Below are 24,317 nucleotides of genomic sequence, written 5' to 3'. Positions count from 1 at the left end.
ACATTGTGGGAGAGCAGATGCATAGAATAAGTCTTAATTCCAGTAACAGTATAGTCCGAGTTGCTCCCCACAGTTAAGATGCCTGCATCCCACATCTGAGTACCTGAGTTTAAGTCCCAGCTCCAGGTCCTGATTCCAGCTTCCTAATAATGCAGACACTAAGAAGCAACAGGTTACAACTCAAGTAGTTGGGCCCTGCTACCCATGTGAGAGACATGGAATGAGTCCCTGGTGTTTGGCTTTGGCCTGACCAAGAGGAAGGGAGCTTTGTCTCTACCTCTCAAATACTACTACTAAAATAAGCAAATAAAGACTTGTGTCTGGTGTCTTAAGGGCTTGTATACACCAGGGCCGAATGACCAGGCAGTGCAGTCACCTGGGTATTGAATGCATCTTCAGTGAGGTTCTCGATCTTCTCCTCAAAGCTAGAAAGAAACTCTTCTATCTTCTTATCAACAACTTCAGAGCTGAAATAAAACATCTTCAATTAAAAGCCATCAGAGACTTCGTATCAAGCAGAGGGAAATGATTAAGACACTAAGGATTACCATTAGGGTACTTCAAAAGGTTCATGGAAATTTTTTTTTTTTTTTTTTTTTTTTTTTTTGCCGTTTTATTTGAAACAGAGAGACAGAGATCTTTCATTTGCTGGTTCACTCCCCAAATCCCTGCAAACCGCCAAGGCTGGGCCAGGCCAAAGCCAGAAGCCCAGAACTCAATCTGGGTCTCCCACATGGGTTACAGGGACCCAAGTACTTGAGCAACTGCCTGCTGCCTCCCAGGGTGCATGTCAGCACTAACCGGACCAGAAGCAGAGAAGCCAGGACTCCAACCAGGAACTGCGATAAGCGATGTGGCAGGTCAAGCAGCATCTTAACTGCTGCACCAAATGCGCATCCCTGCATGATCTTTTCATCCCATTTCCCCTCACGCTTTTGAAGTACCCTGTACTTGGGGACAAAGGCTGAGATGTTTTCCCAGGCCTCAAAACTTTACCTTAAGGTTTGAGGGAAGTGAAGGGAAGGGACCCCCGACCCCAGTAGCCCCAGCGCCTGACATGCAACCCAATTTCCTGGTAGCCCTTCTGAGGCAGCGTGCAGGTGTGCCCGACCACCTTGGTTCTAGCATGAATGTCAGGTCCATGGCATCCCTGCCTCTCTGTCCTCAGGTCTGCCTGAAGAAACACTGGCAAGCCCTGCACAGTATCACAGGACTTTGGGGCAAAATCCTGAGACTACTGGAACCATCCAGTGGCTGGTTAGTCCTGGATCAGGCCAGCGAGAATTTTCTCGCCTTCCCCCAGTGACTTAACAGAGCAAGCCCTACTTGGTCGGAGTCGCCTGAGGTTAAGGAAGAACCTGTAGCCCCCATTCTCCGTGGCCAGAACAATAGTTTGAGCGTTTACACAATCACTTACTTGTATTTGGTCGCCTGAGTCCCCACCGTGACAGAGAACCCGAGAATCCCGGATGTGTTCCTACAGGTAGGGTAGACATGGTACCTGCAGCCAGGGAGAAGAGTTCCATGAGCTCAGCTGGTCACATGGGCCCCGCCCTCAGAGGCACTAAATGTGAGCAGGTTGCCACCTATTGTTTCTGGACCTCTGGAGGTCTCGAAAGAAGACCCATAAATGTGCATGCAGCTACTTCAATTCTCAGGTTACAGGGTCCCTCCAACCCTCTCCTGAACTGGAAACCACAAGCTAGCTTTTGGTTTTGACCAAACTAAAAACCCAATCATAGTCCAGGATGCAAATTCTGAAGTCCTGACAAGCAGGCGTTACTCCTTAAAGGTATGGAGCTCTGAGAGACTGCTCAGTCAGGGCATTCAACCTGCAAAGTACGCCCCAAATCCTATCTGAGCTCAGGCTTTGCCAGCAGACTTACCCAAGGGTCTGCTTGGTTCGAAGGAAGTCAAAACAAGGCTCTTCCATGTGCATCTGCAATTCAACACACTCCCCATCAGCCCAGCTCCTTCCAGCAGAGCAACCGCCCTTCCATCCCCCCTAAGTATTCTACATTTTCTCCAAAGTCCAGCCTCCCTACTACCTTATTCCTAAATAGCCCAGGCGCCCTGTCCACGTGTCCCAGGTGAGAATACCAAATGACCTTCTTACCTTCCCGTTAAAGGTCTCTGACCACACAGGTCCCCAGCCCCCAGCAGAAAGGCTGGACCTCAGTGGGTCAGGGGCTCCTCAAGACCTCCATGCGCCTTCATAGACTTACCACAAGCAGCTCCATGAGAGTGTATTCTCTTAGACTCCTGGTGCCCGACTGGAAGGAGAAGGTCATAATCATCACCAATGCGCCACAGCATACAGAGCGGATTAATAACCCAGCTATTCCTCAATCACCCCACTCCTCTCTTCCTTCTACTGCCACACAACAACAATTTTATTTACATCTCTGCCTTCCCACTAGACAGGAAATGTCCTTGACTGCTTACATTCCCAGCACTAGCACGAAATCAGAGGTGGACATGGAGGTGAGCCCAGCAGTGTCTGACGACCTTGCAAAGCTCCTTGCCCCCAGGATCTTAAGGACACAGAGCCAATTTGGGGCTTCAAAAATGATATCTGGACCTTATTCATGCAGGAGAAAAAAAGGAATTTCTGTAGCAACACATAGGGACCCAAAACTGTTCATAACAAAAATATCTAAGAGGCAGAAACCATGCTTGGGGACCACCTCCTGGCTGCCCTGGAGACTGGCAAAGTAATGCGGCCTCAAAGAAGGAGGTCAGCAAGCAAGGGTATTGCCAGCGCAGCCCCAGCCCCAGGCTCTCTCCTGGGCTCCTCTGACACTCATTTCTTTTCCCTCCCATTGCCCTGGAGGAAAGGCTAAGGGCTGTGTTCCTGACAGCCCTGGTTAGTCAGTGCTGAGATTTCCTGTTCCCATCTAAAGGGCAGCAATAAAACCAGGCAAAACCTGGTGTCAATACTCTGGGCCAAAATGCCATGCGGAGGGCAGAAGCAGTTTGTATTGGAAGCTAGTGCTAAGAAGTGACTAAGAAAGACACCTTCACAGTGAACCTTACCACATGAAGCTGCCTGCAACTCTGGGCAAGTATTCCTTGCTCTGGGTTTTGGGCAGTCAGATACTGGAAGTGTGGACAGGGCTAGGCAGGGCCAGGCTGTACCACTTACAGGAGCTGGCCTTGGTGGTCAGACTAGATAAAGACTGCGTGTCACCATGCTAGAGCCAGGGACACAGGATCTGCATAGAAGCTGGGCCTCTAGGGAAAGACAAAACCCAACCTAGGCTCCAGAACCGCTGCTGCACCTGAATCAAAGAACTCATTAAACCGAGCCAGGGCAGGGCTCAGCTTCACAAAACAGAGATGGCCATGACATCAGGTGGCTGAGTTTTCTCAGGCAACTAGACAAGGAGAGTGTCAGGATAAGACTCGGGCCCAGGGCCCGATGATAAGGCAGCGTCACCCGAAGCCCAGCAGGGAAGCCAGGACCACAGTAGCAGCTATGAGAACTCTAACTGGGAAGTCGGGGATCAGGCTGGATAGGCGCAGGTTTAGGGAAGATTCTCACAGCCCTGGAAATGAGTGGGACGAACCAGGGGCTAGAGCAGGCTAAGGGCAAACTGCAATTGTTGGAAAGCACTTCCTTGGGTTAGATTCCAGTCTATCCTTCCAGAATAGTGTGGAAACAACACAGAATCTGAGGACAGAGACCCAGCAGGTATGACCTCAAATAAAAGAGGCTCTAAACCTTGGGTTTGTCTCCCATAAAACAGAGATAATGAATCCTTCCTCAGGTGCTTTGAAACTTTCATGACTGTAATATAATTGTTCTGTTTACTGTATGCTGATTGCTTGGCTATGGTTACTTTTGTTTCTTTTTCAAAACTGTCATTTTAACAAATATCCTTCTGCTACTTGGGGTTCTATCAGGGGGACATCTAGGAATGAATTTCCATCCACATTCCGGTCCCTGTCCCTCTAGATGGTGGTCAGGCGATTAAAGAAACAAGACCTCACTGTGATTGTGAAAACAACCCATTTTACTGACAGGAGCCATTTTTAAATACGGTTGCTTCAAGAGGACAAATGGCCCCAGCATTATTCTACAAAAGCGACTACAAAAAGGCCTCGAAGGTCACTGGGTCACTCATTTCCAGGTATTCTGGACCATCGCATAGGCTTTAGGACCTGAAAGGTTCTTAGCCATGATGGCGGCCATGCAGTGGGGCTAACTGACCTGGTAGTACACAGTGACTTCAGAGTTGGCATCACCCTTGTTCAGAGCTCTCACTTTGCACAGGTGGTGGCCACTGGGCAGCTCAACCACCTGGAACTGCACAGGCATCTCCTGCTCCAAAGGCACGAAGTTCAGTTTGCTGCAAAAGAATCAGCATGGGTCACGAGGCAGTGCCCTGACGCCCTTGCCCTCACCCAAATGTTGTGAAGAAGCCAGGCCTTTCCCCATTTCTGCTGAATTGCTCTGTTTACCCAAGCCTCAACAAAGTCTACTACAGATAATACTTCAGCTGTGGGTTGAGTAATAACCAACTGAGACCTCAATGCTCTCTTGCTGGTAAGAACACACAAACCTCAAAGACAAAACTGAAACCAATACTTACTCAACAACATATTTCAGGAAATCCATAGACTCCTAATGGGAAAAAAATAAAAGGAAACAAAGAGTAATATTAAGCCTGCTTGACAATAATTTTACCCAGAATCAGGAAATTTCAATTATCTAATTGCTTGGGGAGTCCTAGATAACACTGAGAAGACAGATACAGCCTGCCACCCACATACTGAACTGATCACTCAATGATTCCGTATTGATTATGTTTGCTGAATGCTAGGTGATTCTTACAGCTCCTCTTCTGGCTCCCTTGCCACTCTCATTTACCTGTGCATCCTCACACTTGCCCCAGTGGATCAAATTTAATTGTTCAGTGTCAGTTTACCCTAGGAGGCTATGCCCTCTATAACAACTGTGACTGTGTTTTAGAAACATGAGCCCTCTGACACAGAGTCTGGAGAGAGTAAGCAATAGAATAATAAACTTTACACTAAGTGAAAACATCCTTTGCCCATCTCAAGACTTCTGTTCTCTACAGTACATAAGCTAATGGAAAGGGTGAACTCTTCTCCAAAGCTGTTTCTCCCATGGCCCACTCATGGTACCAAGTCCTCTGGACCAAAAGTCCCTGTCTGGTACTCACACTGTGCTGATTAAAAAAAAAACAACAACAACAACAACAACAAAAAAAAAACAGCTATTTCTGCTCTGACTGCTGTAGGTTGAGACTTTTAGAATTCATTTTATGGGCAGGACAGAAACTAAAGCTTTCTTGGAGGCAAGTGGATGGAGACAGAAGAGGGTGGGGGACAGAAAGCAGCTAGTTTCAAGAGTAACCATTTATATATTTCACAAAAGGGCTAGTCCTGAGAAATTAGAAAGCCATGGAGAAGGCCGGCGCCACGGCTCACTAGGCTAATCCTCCACCTTGCGGCGCCGGCACACCGGGTTCTAGTCCCGGTCAGGGCGCCAGATTCTGTCCCGGTTGCCCCTCTTCCAGGCCAGCTCTCTGCTGTGGCCAGGGAAGTGCAGTGGAGGATGGCCCAAGTCCTTGGGCCCTGCACCCCATGGGAGACCAGGATAAATACCTGGCTCCTCCTGCCATCGGATCAGCGCGGTGTGCCGGCCGCAGCGCGCCAGCCACGGTGGCCACTGGAGGGTGAACCAATGATAAAGGAAGACCTTTCTCCCTGTCTCTCTCTGTCCACTCTGCCTGTCAAAAAAAAAAAAAAAAAAAAAAGCCATGGAGAAAGTTATCAACAGCCGAAAATTCGGCGGGAGCATCCTACAGAAGCACTCTCGCCTGGGAGAGGTGCATTAGTCACAGGTCCCACAGGCGTTATCCATTCAATCTGTCTCAGAACTCCTCATCTGCTCCCAGTCCTACCACTCCTCTTGCTCCACTGGTTCAGGAAAGAAATGTGGCATCACCGTAGACTCCTCTTCCTCCCTTAACCCCACATATAATCAGCCAGTGAGTTTTGACTACCTACTTTTTCCTGTTATTATTTTATTTTATTTTTTAATTTATTTGCAAGGCAGAGTTACAGAGAATGAGGAAGAGACAGAGATCTTCCATCCACTGGTTCATTCCCCAGATGGCCACAACAGCCAGGACTGGGCCAGGTCAAAGCCAGGAGCCCAGAACTCCATCTGGGTCTCCCATTTGGATGGCAAGGGCCCAAGCACTTGGGCCATCTTCTACTGCTTTCCCAGGTGCATTAGCAGAGAGCTAGATAGGAATGGTAGCAACTGGGATTCAAACCAGTACTCATATGGGTTGCTGGCATCATGGTCAGCAGCGTAACTTACTGCACTATAATGCTGGCACTATTACACTTTTAAAAATGGTTAAGATGATAAACTTCATGGTTCTTTACCACAAAAAAAAAAAAAAAAAAAAAGAAGAAAAAAAGAGTTGAGGTGAAAAATGAAGAAGCCTGAAGTAGGCCAAATAAATGAAGAGAAGTATTTAATAAATAATAAGGTAGGAAAGGCTGGCATTGTGGTACAGCTGGTTAAGCCATTGCCTGCAACACTGGCATCCCACATGAACATGGGTTAAAGTCCCAGCTCCTCCACTTTCAATCCAGCTCTCTGCTAATGTGCCTGGCAAAGCAGCAGAAGGTGGTCCAAATATGTGGACCCCCATCATCCACATGGGAGACCTAGAGGGAGTTTCTCACTCCCAGGTATGGCCTGGCCCAGCTCCAGCCATTGTGACCATTTGGGGAGTGAACCAGTAAATGGAAGATCTCTTTCTTTCTGTGTCTCTCTCTATATATATAATTCTACCTTTCAAATAAATAAAAATTTTTTTTGACAGGCAGAGTGGACAGAGAGAGAGAGCAGACAGAGAGAAAGGTCTTCCTTTGCCGTTGGTTCACCCTCCAATGGCTGCCGCGGCCGGCGCACCGCACTGATCCGATGGCAGGAGCCAGGTACTTATCCTGGTCTCCCATGGGATGCAGGGCCCAAGTACTTGGGCCATCCTCGACTGCACTCCCTGGCCACAGCAGAGAGCTGGCCTGCTCCGCGCTGATCTGATGGCAGGAGCCAGGTACTTATCCTGGTCTCCCCTAGGGTGCAGGCCCCAAGTACTTGGGCCATCCTCCACTGCACACAGCAAAGAGCTGGCCTGGAAGAGGGGCAACCGGGACAGAATCCGGCGCCCCGACCGGGACTAGAACCCTGTGTGCCGGCGCCGCAAGGCGGAGGATTAGCCTAGTGAGCCGTGGCGCCGGCCTCAAATAAATAATTTTTTAAAATGTATAGCTCAGTACTGTTAGCTACATCCACACTCTTGTGAAATAGTTTTCTAGATCTTTTTCATCTTTCAAAACTGAAATTCTATATCCATTTAAAAAAAAAAAAAACTACTTTCTCTCCTCCTCCATCTTCCAACCCCTGGAAATCACCATTCTACTTTCTATTTCTATGACTTTGACTATTTTTGATAATTTATATGAGTAGAATCATACTTCACATCAACTTTTACAATAGCTTCATAATGAGTTTCTCTGGATATTTCTTATCCACAAATCTTCTTGAATCTCAAAAGTTCTCCATTGCTACAGGATGAAGTCATAGCTCCCTAGCTGGACATGCAGGTTCAGGTGATGTGTATGTATGTACACAGCTCTTTATCATTGCCCTCCTCCTGGTTTCCACACAGTATCTTCAATAAATATAACTGACAGCATACAAGGAGTCTTCAAAAGTCATGGAAAATGCAATAATTTTAAAAATATTATTTCCAGGGCCGGCGCTGTGGCTCACTTGGTTAATCCTCTGCCTGCGACGCCAGCATTCCATATGGGCGCCGGGTTCTAGTCCCAGCTGCTCCTCTTCCAGTCCAGCTCTCTTCTGTGGCCCGGGAGTGCAGTGGAGGATGGCCCAAGTGCTTGGGCCCTGCACCTCATGGGAGACCAGGAGGAAGCACCTGGCTCCTGGCTTCGGATCGACGCAGCACTGGCCATAGCGGCCATTTAGGGGCTGAACCAACAGAAGGAAGACTTTCTGTCTCTCTCTCACTGTCTATAACACTACTTGTCAAAAAAAATTTCATTTCCACTAACTTTTTGAGGCCCACACAGACACTCAAAGTTCTAATTCATTATCAGCAGTCTCCCTCACAAGAGAACCGCCCAGCAGCAGAGGGATCAAGTTCCGTCCTAAGCAGAAGATGGTAACACTGGCCTGCCGAAACGGCAAAGCTCCCCAGCTAGGGAAGGACTAATGCAACTGCTGAGTTCTTAACACATTCAGACCCCACCTGCACTAACAGAACACCCCACACTCACTGTGCTTGTGACATTCCCTTGTACCAGGCCTTCAACAAAGAGCTGAGATTTGAATTCTTTGACGAAGCTCAGCAGAGAGTCCAGGGAAAGGCCATCCATCAAAGCCCGGTATTTGTCAATCATAGACCAACGGGCATATTCCAAGATTAAAAGCCGCACATCTCTGTACAAAGAACAGGGGGATAAAAGGGTTTCATGACCTAATTGTCAAGTTTTTACTGATAACATGTTTCTAAAGATAGACAATTTCTATCACAAGAGGACATAATCACCAAAAAGCATTTAAAACTGCATACACAAACTTTTAAATAGATTTAGTAACCAATTCGACAATGCATTTATCTGTCTTAGTTGCACATAAAATATCTCCCAAAAGTAAATTTGCCAGATACCTAGTCATATGCCAATTTAAAATTGCCAGTATTCTGGTTTGAAATCTCATTAACATGTTATTAATTACTGAAGTCTACCATTATGGATATCTATTACTGCACAGACAATGGAATAAGTAATGGTTCTAGTCCAGAATCAGACTAACTCCACCCCTATCTCTACAACCTTCCCCCATCCATAAGTTGTTTGAACTTGAAAATTTACCTAACATTTGTGATTCAGTTGCTTTACCTGTAATACAAGGAAAGCAATACTGCCTCCCATTCAAAGAGCTTCAGTAAGAATTAAATGAATATATAAACAAATTTCTTATAATAGATCTAGTAAATAAATCCTCAGTAAACAGAGGTATATTATTATTCTATCACACTTTAATAAAGTAAATTTCAGGAATTACTGTATTTTAATAAGTAGAATTTCAATAAATAAAATAATATTCAGGAGTTAGTGGGTACACAGGGCTATTCATCATATCAATAGTTGCAGACAATTCTCAAATTTATATTTGGCTATTAATTTTTGTACTCTAATTTCATGATCAGATTATCAATTCTTACATGCCCTCTTCCCTTGCTTTCCAATTCTAGTAATTGATGGGTTAATTATAACTGTGTCAAGAGCAGGGTTTGTGTACAAGGCCAGGTTTACTCATCATTAACAGATGCTAAGAAAGGAGGTCAAGTAAGGATCTGTGAGCCAGGCACACAAAGGGCTGTGTCTGCTCGGAGAGGAGAGGATTCTACTGTGCCTCCCACCAAGGTTCCTCCTGCGGACAGGTACCCCAAAGGATACTTTTTTTTTCTGATTTGCACAAAGTTATCTTATAGCTACCATTAACCCTGGACTAAAGTAAGACAAGGTTCTGATGGACAGTCCAATTGCCTGTTAGCAGAGGATTTAAGCATTAGTACATATACTGCCCCATGGCCTTCTAGCTGTTTTGTGGAACCATGGCTCGATTCTGGATAGTTCAGGTTGCCAGATAAGTGAAATGTTAAGCAATTTAACTCAGCTACTCATCAAACCACCCAACACACTAAAAGCACCAAGAAACAAATTTTGGGCTACAACTAAGCCAGCACTTCTTTAACAGTTATTTACTCACAAGGAATGGAGAAAATACCCTTTTTTATACTTCTAGTTTCTCATAAAGTGTTACAGGCTCTTTTCAGTCCTGTTCACAGACAGCTACTTAAGCTGGGTTTAGAACTCCTGTAAACCAATAAACTGGATTTCTAAACCACAGAAATTCTAGTATGTCTGTAAACTGGTACTGAAACTATAGCCTGATCCCCCGCAATCTGAATACTTTCGGGCCCTCAGAACATAAGCTGGTCCTGTGTATACCCACTTGGCCAGAGTCTCAGGCTTGATGAGGATGTTAAAGTAGGTCTTCTTCAACTGCTCAGTTATCATTGTAAAGACAGCTGGTGTGGAGTTAAACTCAGCTAAGTAGTCAATAATGAGCTGAAAAAGTAGCTAAAAAGAAAAGAAACAGGTACCTTAAGTGGAAAAGCATAGAAATTCACTGAGTTTTAGGGGAGGAATGTTTCTATTTGGTTTTTACCAGGGGCCCAACATGGTACTAAGTATTATGGGGGATGTAAGAAAAGTAGTAATGCCTCAAAGAATCATCAGGGGCTGAAATAGTCAGTAATTGGCAAATTTGGAACAATGATTTTTCTTTTTCTATCATTTTCATGAAATACGTTTTCTTTCCAAATAAATTTTAACATAATGTTATCCAACATCACCCTTACTCTAAAATATGACTTTAATTATGACATGACTTTTATATATTAATTTGGGAAACAATGACACTTTTATAATATCAAGATGTCTTATCCAGAAATATGATGAGTCTCACTCTTATTTATCTTCTTCTATATGTTTTAATAAGATTTCTAATTTTCTTTATTTTTTTAAATTTTTTATTTTTTGACAGGCAGAGTGGACAGTGAGAGAGAGAGAGACAGAGAGAAAGGTCTTCCTTTACCGTTGGTTCACCCTCCAATGGCTGCTGCGGCCGGCGCGCTACGGCTGGCGCACCGCGCTGATCCAAAGCCAGGAGCCAGGTGCTTCCTCCTGGTCTCCCATGGGGTGCAGGGCCCAAGCACTGGGGCCATCCTCCACTGCACTTCCCGGGCCACAGCAGAGAGCTGGACTGGAAGAGGGGCAACCGGGACAGAATCCAGCGCCCCGACAGGGACTAGAACCTGGTGTGCCGGTGCTGCAGGCAGAGGATTAGCCTAGTGAGCAGCGGCACAGGCCAGATTTCTAATTTTCTTTAATAAGTCCTATGCTTTTCCTATTTACTGCTATGTATTTTATTGCTTCTCTCAATAATGTAAATGATTTGTTACCATCCACTACTAAGTGGTTATTACTACTATAGGAAAAAAGCCATTGATTTTGACAGATCAGTCTCATGCCCAGTCATATCACACTCAAACTCCTTTTTTTTTTTTTTTTTTTTTTTAATTTATTGGAGGGGGAGAGAAAGAAAGACAGATGGACAGAGATATCATCCTCTGGTTCACTCCACAAATGCATACAATGGCCAGGAGTCATCCAAAGCTGAAGCCAGGAGCTGGGAACTCAATCCAGATCTCCATCTGGATGGCAGCAACCAAGTACTTGAGCCATCACCACCAATTATTTTTTATTTTAGTAATATATTAGGGTTTCTAAGCATATAATCACATAATATACAATATTTTTCTTTTCCAGAAACTTTGTATTCCATTTTCCCATTTTACTGTAGTAGTCAGAACATCTAAAACAATGATGAATAATAAAGGTGATCATGGATTATTCTTGGCTTGTTCCAGCTTTAATATTCAGTATTTCATCATTTAGTGTAACATTTGCTATTACTGTTTTTAATTAAAGATTTTATTGTGTTTAAGTAATTTCCCTTAATTCCTATTTAGTAGGAATTCCAACTCAAATTTATCAAGTGATACTTTGGCATTTACCCCTGTATTCATATAGTGATTCTCATTTGACTCAGGTTATAACGAGTTATGCCTATCAACTTCCTAATACAAAATAACCCTGGCATTCCTGGTACTTGGTCATGGTAAGTTACTCTTTTTGCTATATTGCTAATTTAATTTTTAAATTTTTAGCAAGTTTGTATTTATATTCAATAGGTGAAACTGGTCTCTAATTTGGTATACATAGATACATATGTTCTATATTAGCTTTTAATATTGAGGCTAGCTAAGCTTAGTAAAATTTAGATCGTGCTTCTCTATAGCTTGCATTTCTCAAAAGCTTTCCAAAACATACTTTCCAAATGATAAATGTAAAGGCATGAAGGCATAAAGTGTAGCTCTATGCTATTCCCTTGGGTTTTGCCAGGATACAGGTCTAACTTCTGGTAGGTCCTTTCCTCTAGAATTTTCTTCTATGGACTCAGTTCCCCAAACCCTAACATTATATATGCTTTACCCAAGAAGCCTAAATATAAAATTATATTATCATTTTACCTGGTATTTAATGATTTAACTCTTTTAGTTAGCACTTCATATTATTTTTTCCTCTGCCTATGAAGTTTTTGACAACACTACATTGGAACACATTCCTTTCTTAGAGACAGATGATGACATGATATAGACCTTGTTTCTAAAAGGTTCAGAAACTTAAAAGAGAAATAAGACACACATACTAGAGACAATGGGAGAGTGCAAGAGGAAGGAAAAAGGGCATAAACTTCTGAGTTCCACTCTACGTCAGGCAATGCGCCTGATCCTTTAAATCTGTTTGTAAGGTAAGAAATTTAGCCCATCCAGTCCTGAATACCAGTTGGCTGAGAAAAGTTGACAGCAAAGGGAAGTGAATCAAGCCTAAAGCATAAGCTGAATTGTGTGCATTGCCAGTAATTAATGAAAAATATGTCATTTTTATGTATGGTCGGTCAAGATTAACACAGCTGTCACCAGCCAAGAAAACACATTATAATCTACATTAATAAACATATCTTCCCATATGCAGCACCCATGCACAGGCCTCTGTGCTTGGTACTAAAGTATAACTAACACAAATGTGACCTTAAAGCTCTGTGTAAGAACAGAGTATTTGCACTTACAGGTAGTTTGTGGTTGAATCCCTTCACTCGAATAATTAAACCATGTTCTCCAGCTACCAGTTTATACTCCAGCTGTGCCACATCAGCTTCATAAGCTGGTTCCGCAAGGTTGTGGGTAAGGATATTCACAAAGATATCAAAGAGGACCACACTGTAAAGGATGCAAAAAGCAGCATTAATTGGCAAGAGACATGAAGAAACAGACTTGTTAAAATGTAGAGTAAGAAACTTTACCTTAAGAAAGTTGAAAATTCCCTGTTTCAGAATGTAAAACTGGACACTAATTTAGTGCAAGGGCAAAGATAGCTTACTCTGGACTCAGTTTCACAAGTACATTATAGAACTTCCACCTTTAGCATGTATATAATCATATGTTATATAGAATATTTGCATATTTATAAATAAGTACATAATTATACATTATATGAATATAATATATAATTTATATAATATTTATAATATATATATATATATAGCACAATATAGTAAATGGGATAAGTAGGCACCAATGACAATTAGCCAGAAGGTTCTGGCTGTTCTCCAAGTCTAAGCTCACTGAAGATGTCTAAAATTTGAAGGAAAGAGGAGGGTAATATATTCTTCAAAATGGATATTAATAAATTTTAGTGTTGCTCATCATTCTAAGGGTAGATTTGACAGTTAAGTGGCAAAGGAAAGGAAGAAGTACACTAATACATCTTGAGTGCCTTCTATGACTCAGGCACATTTCAGGCTCTCTACTCCCACACTGCAGCTAACCACATAAACATACAAGTTAATTTGCTAAGAACAAGGCAAAATCACATTCCTTAGCTGTCTTTAAATGAAGATCAACAGGTCCCCCGGTCTCACTATAGAACAGGAACCACCAAACCTGGTCTATAGTAAGGACTGTTCTTTAAGGAACTTTCCCAGTCCAGTAATTCTTATCACCACCTGAACCACCAGCATGTTTCCAATCTGGGTACTAAAGATGAAACTAGAGATGAAACAGCTCCATTTTAATTGTCAGTATAGATTCAAATAACTTGTTTAGAACACAGTAAAAAAAAACCACATAAATCAATAATACAGCTCACATACTAATAAAGAATGATTCATCTGAAACAAAATATTTTTTCAATCAAAAAGTTTTCCAGAAAACAGGACAACTGCTTACTTTGCAGCAGATTTCTGTATCAAAGGTGAGATCAGATGGAAACGTATATATGCTGAAAGATAAAAGACCACATATAAAACACAGAGGTCTAGAAACTTGCAGTATTTTGTACATTTGCTATTTTCCCTTAATTATTTTTTTTAATTCTATAATAAACTAATCCTTAAATCTTAAATTTTTACTTTTAAAAAAATATATTTATTTGTTTGAAAGTTAAGAGTCACAGAGAGAAAGAGTGAGTGAGAGAGGGATGGATCTTTCAACTGCTGGTTCACTCCCCAGGTGCTACAACTGCCCGGACTAGACCAGGCTGCAATCAGGAGCAGGAGCTTCATCTGGGTCTCCCACTTGGGTGGAAGGGGCCCACGGACTTGGGCCATCTTCTGCTGTTTTCCCAGGCCCATTTGCAGGGAGGTGGATTGGAAGTAGAGAAGCCAGGACTCGAATCAGCACCTGTATGGGATGCCGGTATCACAGGCAGAAGCTTTGCATGCTGTGCCACAATTTCAGCCCAACTTTGTCCTCTATTAGGTCTTTCCATCTGGGTCTCCCACGTGGGTGACAGGGCTATCTTTCGCTGCTTTTCCCCTGCTGTTAGCAGGAAGCTGGATTGGAAGTGGAGCAGCCAGGACACAAACCAGTGCCCATATGGAATGCCACCATAACAAGAGGCTGCTTTACCTGCTACGCCACAATACTTGCCCTAAATTTTTACTCCTTTTTTAAAAGGTAACATTTACTACTCCAATTAAAGTGCCCCCAGAAGGCACACTGTAAGAAGATCAATATATAAACAGATACAGAGATGCTTATGAAGACACTCATTTATCAATGTCTTTAGTCAGGGAAAATGTTACAGAGGTAAACAACCAAAAACCAAGAGAGCAACCACATGTTCACATAAAATCAGAGCAGAGCCCTTCAAGGAAGGCAGGAAGGCTGAATAAATATTAAGAACAGTTTTAGAAACTCTTAAAAGCTATTCAAGAAAAACTGTGGAAACACCTTGCCAATAAACTCAAGTTACAGCATCATTAGCTGTGTTTGAAGATGGGGATATAGATTACAGCACTCGTCTATGGTTCCAAATTGTATCAATAAATTCCTATGCTATGCACACATATAGAACATTACAGAAGGAATGTGGCTTTACAAAATGCCACATTAGTCTATCTACTGTGTCTAAGAACAATTCTCTTTGTGTACTCTTGTTCTATCATTTTTTAAAAAATAATGTTCGACTAATATCACCAATTCCTTAAGACGGCCAACATCTGTCTATGCTTTCATTCAACTGAAAGAAAAATTATCTGAAAACAAATTACACTCTAGGCTTGAACTGTTCTTTCTGGAAACCGGATTTCTCTGACAGCACAGGAGCACAGTATGGATGTAACAATTAACCCTAGAAAAGGTCTTCAGATGGAAGGGGAAGATGAAGATGAGAAGAGGCAATAGACACAGTAGGAGAACGGGCTGATACAAAGTGGCCTTGAGAAAGATTTGTTTGACCTATTTTACTCCTTTTAGGAAGGGCAACTTTTTACCTTTGGGGATTTTGAATTTGTTGTCTTTCTTATACCACAGGCAACCTTGTGGAGTATTCACAATTTTAACAGGATATTCTGTTTCAGGGCAATCAAAAGCTTTCAAAGTGAAGTCTGTGGCTAAAAGAGGAAGAAGAGTAAGAATTCATTCAGATATTTTAGCAGAATTATGAAGTAAAAAATAAGTTAAATACAAATACTGGGACAAAATAAAGTAACAGAACAATACCGGGGGGGAAAAAAGCCTATTTTGGCCTTAAACTAAATCTGAGTATCTGTAATGTCCAAGAGTAGATTCTAAACTTTTTACACTGTGCTCGCTTCGGCAGCACATATACTAAACTTTAGACATTCTTCTTCCTTACCTTTCTAAAACAATTTCAACTGTGAGGACCACCTTTGGTTAAGATAGTTATATCACCCAAATAATAAATTAATACATTCTTTTAAATGTATTTATTTATTTATTTTCATCTACTTGAAAGACAGAGCAACATTTGGGGTCTCCCATTTGGGAGGCAGAGGCTCAAACGCTTGAGCCATCATTTGCTGTCTCCCAAGATGCATTAGCAGGAAGCTGGATCAGAAGAGGAGCAGCCAGAAACCCAGATCAGCACTCTGAGGTGGAATGCAGGCCTCCTAAGCAGCAGCTTTAACCCGCTGTACTACAATGCCCACTCCAGAATTAATACATTCGTGAATGAGAAGGTCTTTCATCAACTTCATGGATATTTGACAGGTTGCAAAACAGTTCTGCTTAAAGTCAAATTTGTCCTTTCAGTTAAAGAAAACAAATTGTTTCAGCAACATGTAGAGGGAAAATAGCTAATTTAAGGAAAATTGAGAATGAAAAAAAGTCTAAAGAACCAGTTTGTTTAGGTGTTTCAAGTTCAAGATGTGGAACTAAATTGTCCAATATACACGAGTTAAAAAAAGAGGCTTATTTTTTCTTAATTGAGGTGAGAATCACACAAGACAAACCTACCCACTTCAAAGTGGTCATTTCAGGGACACAGCACACTCACAGTGTTGTACAACCACAACTTTCATGTTGTTCTGAATAATTTTCATCACCACCAAAGGAAACCCCATGTCTACTAAGGAGTCATTTCCTATTACTCACTTCCTAGCAACCATCAGTCTATGTTCTGTCTCCATGGATTCACCTGTTCAAATATTTCACATAAATAGACTCATGTAATATGTGACCTTTGAAATCTGGCTTCTTTCACTTGGCATGAAATTGACAAGGTTGAGTCACATTATACCATGTATCTGTGCTTCTTTTTTTTTTTTTTTTTTTTTTCTAAACTTATTTGAAAGGTACAGGGACAGGAAGACTCAGAGAAATAAATCTCAAGGCCATTGGTTCACTCCCTAAATGCCTGTAAGAGCCATGGTTGGTCAGGTTGAAGCCAAGAGTCAGGAATTCAATTCAGGTCTCCCATGTTAGTGGTGGACCCAAGTACTTGCAGCATCACCTTCTTCCTCCAGTGATACACATTCCAGGAAGCAGGAAGCAGAAGTGGAACCAGGACTGGAACCCAGGCATACTAATATGTGTAGAAATACCAAATGGCATTTTAACAACTGCATTAAATGCCAGCCTCTTCATTTCTTTCATGAGTGAATACTATTTTTTAAAAAACATAATCTTTATGTTTGCTACTTTAAAACATTTTTATTACTTACTTGAGAAGCAGAGAGGAAGACAAAAAGTTTCCATCTGTTGCTTTACTCCTCAAATGCCTGAAACAGCCAGAAATGTGCCAGGCCAAAGCTGGGAGCTGAGAATGCAATCCAGGTCTCCCACATGGGTGTCAGGAAGTCAACTACTTATCTACCACCTGCTGCCTCCCAGAGTGTACATCAGCAGAAGCTAGAAGAGCTGGGACTCAAACCCAGTCAAGCTAATACGGGAGGCAAGTAGCCCAAGAGGCACCTTAACCACTAGGCCAAAGACATGCCCTGATTGAGTAATATTCTAATATCTGTATATGTCTCAATTTGCTTATCCATTCATCCACTGAACGACATTTGGGTCTTTCATCTTTCAGCTAGTGTGAACAATGCTGCCACGAGTATGCATGTACATATATTTGTTTCAGTGCTTTTTTAAAATTCTTTTGACTATATATACCCATTAGTAGTAGAATAGTTGGGAAACAGAAGGTTCTGACTAAATTATAAACACCAGTAAAACCTTTGCTGTAGGATCAGCAATTTTCAAATTTTCTTTCTGCTACTTACAGAAATATATTTTCCAATACAAGCTAATAGATAAACACATGGATACACATATATATCTGGAAGAAAAGTTCTTAAAATAACCTTTTTATATATATAGCATTTTGCTACTTTCCACTCCAATTTTTTAATGCTTTCACAACCCACTACACTGATCTTAAAATCTATTACATTGAATGAGTTGCACCTTGAAGTTTGAAAAACACTAGAACAACTTTACAAGACAATGACAATACCTAAGGAGAAAGATATCAAAGCATAAGCTATGATATATAAGAAAAAACATAAACTTCAAAAAGTCTTAATATCTGTTTAAATTTCTATTCAAAAACTAAACAATCTTGAACAACTCACTTTGCTTTACTGAACCTCAGTTTGTTTACTTAGAAAAGCAAGAACATAGTAAAGCCCATCTGAGAATATTACTGGGAATCTAAAATATAAATTCAAATGATACCAGCTACAGCATTAACATACTATTCAGGTGCATTTTACTAGCACATGGGTAGAGTATGTATGACTGATATTTTACCAACCTATGTACTTGTTTTCAGCTGGAAGATGAAGTTCTGGATTTAATTCAAAGTTACTCTTCCACAGTTCATTCCAAGAGTTCTCAACATCTGTAGAAAAGAAAAATAGATCTGAAAACCAATGCAAAGTTCCGAATTCTTTTATTAACAAACCCATCATCAACTGCCCTTCACAAATCAATTCTCCTTTCTCAGCAAAACTGTAAACTGACATTTGAGAATATATTTTCCATAACAAAATTTAAAACTCTAGCCCTAAAGAATCAAGACAAAGGATTTCTTCACTGATTCATAAATACAGATATAAATTTAGCAAAAAAAAAAAAATCCCCACAAGGTAGTATAAATAATTTTCATTTCAAAGTAAATGTTAAAAGAAATTATACTTTTCCCCCACAAAAATCATCAAACAAATTATGAAAAAATAGAAATTCCCAGGAGAATCAGATATACTTAAAAGTGGTAGAGTTGTTAAATATTTTACCTTCTATACTATACTGAGTCCCAAACCATTTCTCCTTGAGGTCACATTTTCCCTCATTAGCACCAGACAGTAGAACAAGATTTGCTTTTTGAGGAACTAGCTGATTAAGGGCTTCGGCAATGACCTAATGAAGGAAAGGAAGGAGGGAGAGACACATAGTAACAATTGTGTCCTAACACATTTCTGTTAGACAACCCTATGATCCTAGCTTTTTCTATTTTTTTTTTTTAGGCTTATTTATTTATTTGAAACTTAGAGCTATAGAGAGGCAGAGAAGGAGAGAGGCAGAAAGGTCTTCCATCTGCTGGTTCACTCTCCAAATGGCCGTAATGGCCAGAGCTGAGCTGATGAAAGCCAAGAGCCAGGAGCTTCTTCCAGTTCTCTCATGCAGATAAAGGGGCCCAAGGACTTGAGCCATCTTCTACTGCTTTCCCAGGCCATAGCAGGGAGCTGGACCGAAGTGCAGCATCTGGGACTTGAACCGGTGCCCATATGAGATGCTGGCGCCATATTACACCAAAGTGCCGGCCCAATCCTAGCTTCTTAATGCTCATGTATCTACTTACAGTTCATGAGCAGTCTAAATGCCTTTTTTAAATTTTATTGAGATATAATTAACAAATATCAAATACATTTTTGATAATTCTTCAAACAGTCCTCGTATCTTTAATCCCACATATTAATAGCTCTTGCATTAAAAATAGCTATCAGGCCAGCGCCGTGGCTCACTAGGCTAATCCTCCACCTTGCAGCGCCGGCACCCCGGGTTCTAGTCCCGGTCGGGGCGCCAGATTCTGTCCCAGTTGCCCCTCTTCCAGGCCAGCTCTCTGCTGTGGCCCGGGAGTGCAGTGGAGGATGGCCCAAGTCCTTGGGCCCTGCACCCCATGGGAGACCAGGAGAAGTACCTGGCTCCTGCCATCGGATTAGCGCAGTGCGCCGGCCGCAGCGCGCCGGCCGCGGTGGCCACTGGGGGGTTAACCAATTGCAAAGGAAGACCTTTCTCTCTGTCTCTCTCTCTCACTGTCCACTCTGCCTGTCAAAAAATAAAAAAATAAAAAAAAATTAAAAAAATAAATAAAAAAAATAGCTATCGTTTGCAAAGCTTTTACTCTATGAATGGAACTGGCAAGGGGAGAGGGAGGTGAAGGGGTGGGGTATGGGTGAGAGGGCTGATATGGTGGGAAGAATAACTATATTCCTAAAGATGTACTTATAAAATTTGTATTCCTTAAAAAAATAGACCGGCGTCTCGGCTCACTAGGCTAATCCTCCGCCTGCGGCGCTGGCACTCCGGATTCTAGTCCCGGATGGGGAGCCGGATTCTGTCCTGGTTGCTCCTCTTCCAGTCCAGCTCTCTGCTGTGCCCCGGGAAGGCAGTGGAGGATGGCCCAAGTGCTTGGGCCCTGCATCCGCATGGGAGACCAGGAGGAAGCACTTGGCTCCTGGCTTCAGATCAGCGCAGTGTTGGCCATAGCGGCCATTTGTGGGGTGAACCAATGAAAGGAAGACCTTTCTCTCTGTCTCTCTCTCTCACTGTCTAACTCTGTCAAAAAAAATAAAAAATAAAATAAAATAAAAATAAAAAAAGACTAGAAAAAAAAAGCTTTTATTCTGTGCCAAGCAGAGTTTAACAAACATGATTTCAAACATCCACTCTATGGAAAATACTATTTAACTTCAGAGGTTAAAGTATGAATAATTTGCTTGGGGTAAAGATTATGTAATTTGCACAGAACAACACATCCAGGAGAGGCAAAAGTGAAGTTCTAACCAAGTCTCTACATGCTTTCAAAGACATGCTCTTAACAACCATGTTTTGGCCGGCGCCGTGGCTCAATAGGCTAATCCTCCACCTTGCGGCGCCGGCACACCGGGTTCTAGTCCCGGTTGGGGCGCCGGATTCTGTCCCGGTTGCCCCTCTTCCAGGCCAGCTCTCTGCTATGGCCAGGGAGTGCAGTGGAGGATGGCCCAGGTGCTTGGGCCCTGCACCCCATGGGAGACCAGGAAAAGCACCTGGATCCTGGCTCCTGCCATCGGATCAGTGCGGTGCGCCGGCTGCAGCGGCAGCCATTGGAGGGTGAACCAACGGCAAAGGAAGACCTTTCTCTCTCTGTCTCTCTCTCTCACTGTCCACTCTGCCTGTCAAAAAATAAAAAAAAATAAAAAAATAAAAAAAAAAAAAAACAACCATGTTTTATACCACCTCATACCCAAGAAACCAGCAAACTGATGACAACATAGGGTCTCCTTCAGTAACCCTCCAGCTACAATAAAAACTAACTATAGGATTTTGTAGGTTAGTTTGGAATGCTAACTACCATTTAAACACCATTTCTTAAAACAAAAAACAAAACAAAACAAAACAAAAAATAGTAAGTGGCAGTTCAGAAAAAAAACATTCAGGCCCCTTGAGCACAAATACCCTGGGGATGAATGTGTGGTTTAGTTTCTCCTTTACCTTTCCCTACCTTGTTTAAAATTATCTAGAATACTCTTTGCCAAAGTTCCTGAATTTCAGCACTGCTACCATCTTGAGGCACATAATTCTTTCTTGTGAGGTATCACCTTCTGCATTACAGGATGCTTAGCAAGCATCTCTGGCTTCTACATACTAGATCCCTAGAGCACACCCTACTGTACATCCCTGAGTTGTTACAACCAAAATGTCTCCAGACACAAACATTTTCCCTGGAGAAAAGCTGCTCCTGGTTGACAACTGTTCCACTATACAAAGCAAAAAGAGTTATTAATGTGTACCCTAGAAGGCAGCAGACGATGATTCAAGTACTTGGGTCCCTGTCACCTACATGGGAGAGACCCAGATTGAGTTCTGGGCTCCCAACTTTAGCCTAGCCTAACCCTGGCTGTTTTGGGTATTTGAGAAGTAAACCAGCAGATGAACTAAACTCTGTCTTCTGTCTCTCAAACAAGATGAAAAAAAATTTTTAATAAAACAAAATAAACAAATATCCTGACTAAATATAACCAAGTTTTCTCCATTCCCACAGTTCTTAAGTATATCTCTGCACTTTCTCACACTCCTCTTCCCCTAAAAAAGTTTGAGAAATGGAAACTTACTTCTGGCTTGTATTCAAAAAGTAGCTGATCTCCAGTGAGAAAGTCCTGCAGGGGATATAGCTGCATGTTTTCACACATGTTTTCCACATACTCAACTGGATCAGTCTGTAAGGAAGAAAAATTATTTCATACCAGAAACCTCTTCATTATTATCATTAACTTGCCACAACATACAAACATTTTCTCTCTTTTTTAAAGAAGGAAACCAAATGCTTCTAAACAGATGTAAGCAGATCTAATTGCAGTTTAAGACTGATGTTTGGGGCCGGCGCTGTGGTGCAGTGAGTTAAAGCCTTGGCCTGAAGTGCCAGCATCCCATATGCGTGCAGGTTCAAGTCCTGGCTACTCTTTTTCCAGCTCTCTGCTATGGTCTAGGAAAGCAGTGGGAGAAGGCCCAAGTCCTTGGGCCCCTACACCCTCATGGGAGACCTGGAAGACGCCCCTGGCTCTTGGCTTCGGATCGGCACAGCTCCGGCCATTGCGGCCACCTGGGGAGTGAACCAGCGGATGGAAGACTCTCTCTCTCTCTCTACCTACCCTTCTCTGTAATTCTGTCTTTCAAATAAATAAAATAAATCTTAAAAAAGACTGATGCTCAGGGGAGTGCGTGTGCAGACTAGTGGTTGAGACTCTATACCCCACATTGAAGTACTGGGTTCCATTTCTGTCTCTGGCTTCCTACCAATGCTGATCCTGGGAGGTAGCAACCATGGCTCAAATCATTGTGTTCCTGCCACCCACGTGCAAAACAGGACTAATTTCCAGCTCCCAGTTTCACTCCAGCCCAGCCCCAGCTGTTACGGATATCTGAGGAGTAAAGTAGATAGAAGCTCTTTTTTCTCTACCTCTCAAATACATAATTTTTTTAAAAATACAATGTTCAAAATTCTAAGAAAATATAGCTGGAGTTATTACCTAAAGGAGATTAACCTCACACTCTACCAACCCCCATTCTGAGCGTGTAGGGACCCATGAGCGTCTACTCATGTCATAGCCGTGTCATCACAACTGCAATTATCACACCAAACTGCACGTACTTGTCTACTTGTCAGGTGCCCCACTTGACTGTGAGGAGAGTAAAAGCTGGGGTCCTAGCACTGTAGCATGAGCACCTAAGAACCATTTGCAGGCATGGATCAAATCACTGTAAAATCAAAATATAAGTGCTACTAGATAAAAGTCTTGACAAGTAGAGAGTAAGTAGAGGGGCTGGCGCTGTGGCGCAGCGGGTAACGCCCTGGCCTGAAGCACCAGCATCCCACATGCGCGCCGGTTCAAAACCTGGCTGCTCCACTTCTGATCCAGCTCTTTGCTGTGGCCTGGGAAAGCAGTGGAAGATGGCCCAAGTGCTTGGGCCCCTGCACCTACATGAGAGACCTGGAGGAAGCTCCTGGCTCCTGACTTCAGATTGGCGCAGCTCCGGCCATTGCAGCCAACTGGGGAGTGAGGCAGCGGATGGAAGACCTCTCTCTCTCTCTCTCTCTCTCTCTCTCTCTCTCTCTCTCTGCCTCTCCTCCTCTCCTCTCTCTGTGTATCTCTGACTTTCAAATAAATAAATAAAATCTTTAAAAAAAAAAAAAAGAGAGAGTAAGTAGAATAGTGTTTATCAGAAGCTGGGAAAGGTGTGGGGGATGGAAATAGAGAAAAAGTGGTTAATGGGTACAGAGGTACAATTGAAGAGGAGGAAAAACTTCTGTATCACAGGTTAATTATTATGTTGACAATAATTAGTTGTATATTTCAAAATACCAAATAGAGAAGATTTTGAAATGTTCCCAACACAAAGAAATGATAAATGTTTGAGGTGATGGATATACCATTATACTGATTTGATCATTACATTTGATATGCATGTATTGAAATATTACACCATACTCCACAAATATGTACAACTATGTGTTAATAAAAATTTTTAATGTGAAAAAGGAATTAGATTATTAAGTATTTTAGCTCAATTTAAAATTGAAAGAATGATGGCAAGTTCTCTGACCAATGAAACAAACATACTTTCTCAGAGGAGAGCAATCAAGTATTTACTGAGCACCCATATACACAGAATTTGAAGACTGACAGACCCAAGTGATTCTATTTTCACATTCTGCACCAAGGAAATACACTCAGATCAGATGACTTCCCCAAGATCACACGGTGAATGAATGATGGGGATGGCTCCTTAAAACACAAATATACTGTACCTACACCACCATTCCACCCAGTTCTTTATTAAATAATATGGGTCATTTCTCATCTAGTAGAAGACAGAATAAGAGTGAAGATGAAATAAAAGTGGAGGGAAAATGAGGTATGCATACATTAAACTAGGTATATGCTGTCTACTACATTTTTACATGAAAGCAGAATAAGGAACAAGTCACTGTTAGCTTTCCCATACACACACTTCAGAAAACATTCTTAAATCATCTATCTGACTGGT

At 42.2% G+C, this 24,317-nt stretch overlaps 1 protein-coding gene across 2 annotated transcripts in view; it reads right to left on the bottom strand.

Annotated features, from left to right (window-relative positions):
- Window positions 1–24,317, bottom strand: part of NRDC (nardilysin convertase) — a 93,587-nt gene that overhangs the window by 2,892 nt on the left and 66,378 nt on the right. For both annotated transcript variants that reach the window (XM_002715099.6, XM_002715100.6), the window contains 14 exons: window positions 21,884–21,988; window positions 18,806–18,929; window positions 18,325–18,411; window positions 15,542–15,661; window positions 13,995–14,046; window positions 12,836–12,986; window positions 10,094–10,221; window positions 8,350–8,512; window positions 4,596–4,627; window positions 4,214–4,352; window positions 2,226–2,273; window positions 1,887–1,939; window positions 1,418–1,501; window positions 377–467 (listed from right to left, as the gene is read on the bottom strand). In XM_002715099.6, the coding sequence (XP_002715145.1) occupies window positions 377–467; window positions 1,418–1,501; window positions 1,887–1,939; window positions 2,226–2,273; window positions 4,214–4,352; window positions 4,596–4,627; window positions 8,350–8,512; window positions 10,094–10,221; window positions 12,836–12,986; window positions 13,995–14,046; window positions 15,542–15,661; window positions 18,325–18,411; window positions 18,806–18,929; window positions 21,884–21,988 (1,377 nt within the window). The remainder of the gene's footprint in view (window positions 1–376; window positions 468–1,417; window positions 1,502–1,886; window positions 1,940–2,225; window positions 2,274–4,213; window positions 4,353–4,595; window positions 4,628–8,349; window positions 8,513–10,093; window positions 10,222–12,835; window positions 12,987–13,994; window positions 14,047–15,541; window positions 15,662–18,324; window positions 18,412–18,805; window positions 18,930–21,883; window positions 21,989–24,317) is intronic.

The sequence above is a fragment of the Oryctolagus cuniculus genome, chromosome 7 (genome assembly GCF_051225735.1).
Source record: "Oryctolagus cuniculus isolate XC-2025 breed Fujian yellow rabbit chromosome 7, ASM5122573v1, whole genome shotgun sequence".
Taxonomy (NCBI): domain Eukaryota; kingdom Metazoa; phylum Chordata; class Mammalia; order Lagomorpha; family Leporidae; genus Oryctolagus; species Oryctolagus cuniculus.
This window is presented reverse-complemented; position numbering and strand designations above follow the sequence as displayed.